The 6,000-nt window shown below is 28.3% G+C and overlaps 2 protein-coding genes across 2 annotated transcripts; both read left to right on the top strand.

The window, feature by feature from the left end:
• The first annotated feature begins 1,472 nt into the window (after positions 1-1,472).
• On the top strand, positions 1,473-2,075 carry LOC149166914 (uncharacterized). The gene has a single exon (XM_089430297.1). The coding sequence runs from the start codon at positions 1,473-1,475 to the stop codon at positions 2,073-2,075; it is 603 nt and encodes a 200-aa protein (XP_089286423.1).
• A 34-nt stretch (positions 2,076-2,109) lies between these two features.
• On the top strand, positions 2,110-2,538 carry LOC149166913 (uncharacterized). Its single transcript, XM_089430296.1, has one exon. It carries the CDS (start codon positions 2,110-2,112, stop codon positions 2,536-2,538), a length of 429 nt encoding a protein of 142 aa, XP_089286422.1.
• The last annotated feature ends 3,462 nt before the right edge of the window (positions 2,539-6,000 follow it).

Here is a 6,000-nt window from a genome sequence, read left to right as displayed (position 1 = left end):
GGTGAAAGGTCATAGGTTGCATGTGAGGAGGAAATTGAAGGAAAATAATGGAAAACGAAGAAAATAGAGGCCTCATTAATAAAAAGGTGTCTAAGGATCAATGCGTAATACTTTTTGTCAGTTCATTTTTGGAGCACTTTCATTATTCTCTCTCTCATACTCTTGGATACTAATGGAGGTCAAATATGATCATAGTAGCCTCTCGTCTCATGTTTACCCAGTTGGCATGGTTACTTGGGTGGATGTGGGAGGAGAGTGTTACAAAATTGAAATGAAATATTCACTAAACAAAAAAAACTATGTGGATATAATAAAAATATATATGTGTTTGATTAGTTTTATTTAAAAACGTAATATAATATTATTAACTTCAATTTTAAATATAGTTCGATCCAATTAATTTTAAAATTGACAATGTAATATATCACATCTATCTTTATGTATGCTAATTTTCCATATGTTATCCATTTATGGCATTTTCTTTGCAACATTTGATACAATTTCTAGTTTAATATACAATTGTATTAATATTGTTATTTTTCTCAATTAACTTGTGAGACTATCCACGAATTATCCACCAATTATAATATTATAACTATGATGTCAATATTAAAATATTTTGATAACAATATTTTAATAAAACATTAAAATAATGCACCAAATCAATATTGCATTTAAAAATAAAATTATAAATAAATTATAAAACAGTGATCTACATAAATAAATATAATTAAATAATATTTTAAAATTAAGTATGACATGTAACCTAACATATACCTCCTAGCATTCATGAATATTTTAAAGAATAATGCCATGTTTGCAATCTTCAGGTGTGAAACATGACATGGAACATGACATATACCTCATAATATCCATAAATATTTTAAAGAAATGTTATGATTGCAATATTCAAGTGGCAACACACATGATTTAATATATATTAAAATACATATGACCTCGTGTCAAACGTATTATATTAAAATATGATAATACAAATAATTGCAAAGATATATATTTATAATTATGAGTCTTCCTTTTAATTATTGTAATTGAATATCTTAAATATATTTTTTTTATTTAAAGCGAAATCAAAATTAATTAAAATATAATGTATGTTATAATTGCAATTAAAGATATGATCATGAACCTTTTATATTACATATTAATAGTAGTTTCTTCTGAGTTAATCACTTCTACATGGATAGACTTTTTGGAAGGAGAAACTAAGTTAATTACTTCTACATGTATAGACTTTTTGGAGGGTTCTAAAGTTATAGAGAAAATGATTTACAAGGAAATTCCATAGTAATGGCAATGGATAAAGATTTCATTGTAGATAAGAAAGGGTAATGGTTGTTTTAAACAAAGATGATTACATTAGTAAAATGAATGAGCATCTTAGTTGTAGTAGTTATAGGAATCTTAATAAGAACCTCACTCCTAAGGTTATAAAAGAGATCAAGAAGGATATTATGGAGTCCAATCTTAATGAAAAATTAAAGAAGTTAACCCTTTCTTGTGAAGTTATCTCTAGAATTTATAGGTTACTGAAGATTCACAAAGATGGGACTTCTCTTAGACTAATAGTCAATACTATTGGATCCCCCACCTATGAATTGGCAAAGTATGTTGCTAAAATCCTAAAGCCCTTCGTTGGAAACACTGCTTCTTTCATTAAAGATTCTAATGATTTTGTTAATACTATTAAGAATGAGAAGGTTAATCAAGAGGACATCCTTGTAATTTTTGATGTAGTATCCTTATTTACCAAAATTCCTTTGGATGAAGTCGTTCAAGTTATTAAAGAGGTTGTTGATCCGGAAACAGCAAAGCTTGCTAAGATTGGTTTACGTTCTACTTTTTTCAGTTTCAAACATTGCTATTATGAGCAGATCTCTGGTGTCGCAATGGGATCTCCACTCTCACCAATTGTTGCAAACTTATACATGGAGTATTTTGAGAAGAAAATTCTTGATTCGTACTCTTTAAATCCAGCTTGGCGGAAGAGATTTGGTGATGACACCAATGTTAAATCGACACATGATAGGACAGAACTTGATAAGTTCTTCGGGTAACCTTAATTCTATCTCTTCTGAGATTAAGTTTACTATGGAACTAGAGGAGAACAAGAGCATACCATTCCTAGATGTCCTTATTACCAAGAAGGAGGATGGTACATTAGGACATCAGGTCTTCAGGAAGAAAACCCACACGGAAAGTTATCTCCATGTTGAATCATACCATCATCCTTCTCAAAAGTTTGGTGTCCTTAACACTCTTGATATTAGGGCTCTTAGAATTTCTTATCCTGAGCACCTGGATGAGGAGAATAAGCACTTAACCTCTATATTTAAAAGTATAGGCTACAAGGATAAGGTCATTAAGAAGGTTATAAGTAGAGAAGCAAGAAAGGTTAATTCCCTAAGGCCTCAAGCACGGTGTGGCAAAGTATTCCTACCATACATTCAAGGAGTCACAGATAAAATTGCAAAAATTATGGGAAAGAAAGACATATTCACTTACTTCACAATAACATGAACTATTAAACAAAGGATGAGGTCTGTAAAGGATAATATTGATCAGCAAAAGCTTAAGGGAGTTTACAAAATTGATTGTTCTTGTGGGAAGAGTTACATTGGAGAAATAGGACACTCATTACAAAGAAGATTGAAGGAGCATGGAGCTGACATTAAGAATGAAATATTGTGCTCTTCAGCTCTTGTTGAACATTCCTCGAAGACTAAGCATCAAGTTTTCTTAGAGAATGCCAGGATTATCGCTAGAGAGGATCACTATCAAAAGAGGAAGATTAGGGAAGCTTTGGAGATTATGAAGAATCCACATAATCTCAACAGAGATAGTGGCATTGAAATCAGTGGGAGTTGGTTTCCTCTAATCAGTCAGATTAAGTCTACCACCATGTCTCAAGTATAACCCTTCAGGTTTATTTCCTTAACCTCTCTTTAATTCATTAATTTCCTTAGTTTAAGCTTTAAGATTATTTTTCATTATTAAATTTAACTTTATAACAATAAATATAAATAGATAATTATTATTATTAATTATTTATTTATAAAAAAATTATAATTATTAATAATTAATAACTATTATTAATAATCTTTATTTATAGATTATTATTATTATTATAAATTAATAATTTTATTATTATTATTATTATTATTATTATTATTATTATTATTGAAAATTATTATTTAATTATATGATCCAGTGAAATTCTTTAAGTAAACTAATAACTATTAGTTTAGTTTTTATCCGATGAATCATTATTATAAATAAATTATTATTATTATTTATTTATTTATTTATAATAATTATTCCATTATTTAGTATTATAGAATATAATGTTTCATTATTTAGTGTTATAGAAAATAATTATTTAGTATTATAGATAATAATTTATTAGTTAGTATTATAGAAAATAATTTATCATTTAATTTAATTTAATTTATTAAATTTATTTATTTTAATTTAGGTTTTTAGTGATATCTGACTTTTTAATTTTTAGTTCTTTTGTTTTATTTTCTATTTATTTACTCTTTGTTGGACTCTTATTTCCTCACTAAGTGTCTTGATGATGGATCTTATTTGGGATTCGAAATGTCCACACATTTCACATACCACTGTGGGAAATCTGGAATCTTTATCTACGACAAGTATTTGTTCAAAAAGATGTTTAAATAAAACTAGATAATTGGTTATTAAAAGAGAAGGAATAATGTTTGTTGGTGTAAATAATATCATATAGGCATGGTATGGAGAAGGAGAGGATAAAGTATAAATAGTGGAAAACTAGTTGCAATAATTGAGGTATAATGAGAACTGATCTAATAGAATAGAGAGATTGAGAGTTATGATCAATGAGCGTTGATTTGAAAAAAAAAAACTTCCATAATTATATTTTTGTTAATGATGTATATTTTTGTTAATAGGTGATTCATTTTTATCTATTACCTCAGTTAAAGCTATTGAAGGTTGATTTCTCTCCTCTCCTCTCATGGCCTTGGATGTGTGCTTTGTCAATAATTCCATAATAACTTAGCTATAATGTTTGGAGATAAGGTGAGAAACAACTCATAGTCCTAATTTTGTGTATATGGGTATTTATTTACACGACTAAAATATTTATAAAAGTATACTAATTCTTAAATGCAATCACAATACTTCTTTCTAATTTGCTTCTTTAATCTTTGACACTTTTAGCAATGCATGTCATGGTTTTTTTTTTAAGTAGAGGAATTGGAAACTAGACAAATCTCATACTCACGTGACATGGAGTAGATTGCCACCACTACCGCTATAACCTCTAGTTGGAGGTGAGACAGGTGGGGCATCCATGGGGTTTCAAAATTGGCCATTATGCAAGGAGTTTCTTAACGATGTGCCTATTCACCAACTATTCCAAGCTGAGTCGACTCAATGCTTGTCGTACTTATATGCATGCATATACATGAATTCAAGCGTGTCATACTTATAAGAGACAAAAATTCAAAATTTTGTAATTGAAAGTCACATTTCATAATTAATATTCACACTTTCAAAATTGAAATTCACAATTTATATATTGAGAATTTATTTTTTACACGATATTTAATATTTATAAATGAAATTCATATTTAAATCCAATATTAAGACTTTTATAATACAAATTGTAAATGATAAGATTAAATTTAATATAAGTACCCTACACTCTCATTACCTTGCACTCTCATTACCTTACCATGGAAATATTATGAAATGAAAAATATATATCAAGAAAACTACTTTACAAACAAACCATGAGAAGTGAAGGAAAAATGCATTTCATAAAGTAATGTGTAATGCATAAGCCAAAAAAAAACATTTAATAAAACATAAAATTTTGAATAATTTATACACTTTTTCATTTTTTTCCTCTAAACATATAGATAGAAAGGTTAAAGATATTTTAATTTTCAAAATCTAAGTATTGATATTATATAAAAAAGAGAGTAGAAAATTAAATTTGCTATAATTTTAAATATAATTTTTATAATACTCTTTTATTAGAATTAGTTGAATAACATAAATAAAAATAAAATAAGTTAATTTATATACAAATTCATTTTTTGCTTTTTATTTCCCAATTATATATGGTCTAATTCCCTAGGAAATTACGCAAGGAAATAGGGGATTAACAAGCAATGGATTTGGCTAAGTATTGGTTGGAGCTTGTTTTTGAAGTAGTGATATAGATTGAGATGGTGCAGAGGTTGCTCGGGCTTGAGCAAAGCATTGTAATCTTCTCATATTTTCTGATTAATGCAATATACAGATAGTGGGGGTTTTTCGCTGTGGCTTTCCCCTAAAAATCACTGTGTTATGTGTGATTGAATTCTTTATCTTTTATGCTTCGTGATTTCATTGATTGTTTATTTTTTCTATTGATGAGTAGAGTAGATTCAAGTCAATAGTTTTAGCATATTACAATCTGCAATTTGAATCTACAAGGAATTATACACAAAATCTTGGAACTTCTCAATAACATGGAGCCTCTAATGGAAGAATGCAATCATTGTCCAAAAGTTTCACGTGAAATTAGATTGCGAAGTTTTTTTTCTAAAGATTCTTCATCTGTTACTTTTAGAATCAATCCTCAAGATCATCCTCTTATGTCACTTTTGAGAGCTTGAATCCTGCTTGGAATGCAACAGAAAGGAAGATAAGAATAACATCTGACAAGGAGGCTAGAACTACATATGAAAGCCATAAGAACTATGGGAATGATCATGCAATCCTCTCAATAAGATTTTCCCTGAGGCCATAATTCTCTACAAACATTAGCTCTTTAGAATAGTTGTTTTTTGTCGAACAATTTTCAGATAGCTATACCTCAATATCAAATCTAATGAATATTTTGCAAATAGAGAATTTTCATGTTGGTCTACAAACATTAGCTCTTTGGACCAGTTCTTTTCCGTCAAGCAACTTTCAGATAGTTATACCTCAGTATCAGATTCAATG

This window comes from Pinus tabuliformis, chromosome 5_1, assembly GCF_031772625.1.
Source record: "Pinus tabuliformis cultivar Carrire ecotype Pingquan chromosome 5_1, CPIR1, whole genome shotgun sequence".
Lineage (NCBI taxonomy): Eukaryota > Viridiplantae > Streptophyta > Pinopsida > Pinales > Pinaceae > Pinus > Pinus tabuliformis.
The sequence above is the reverse complement of the archived record's forward strand: the minus strand, read 5'-3'. Positions and strand labels throughout refer to the sequence as shown.

What these genes read in the sequence shown, in the direction of transcription:
- LOC149166913 (XM_089430296.1), top strand. Translation starts at nt 2,110, where the DNA reads ATGGAACTAGAGGAGAACAAGAGCATACCATTCCTAGATGTCCTTATT.
- LOC149166914 (XM_089430297.1), top strand. Translation starts at nt 1,473, where the DNA reads ATGGAGTCCAATCTTAATGAAAAATTAAAGAAGTTAACCCTTTCTTGT.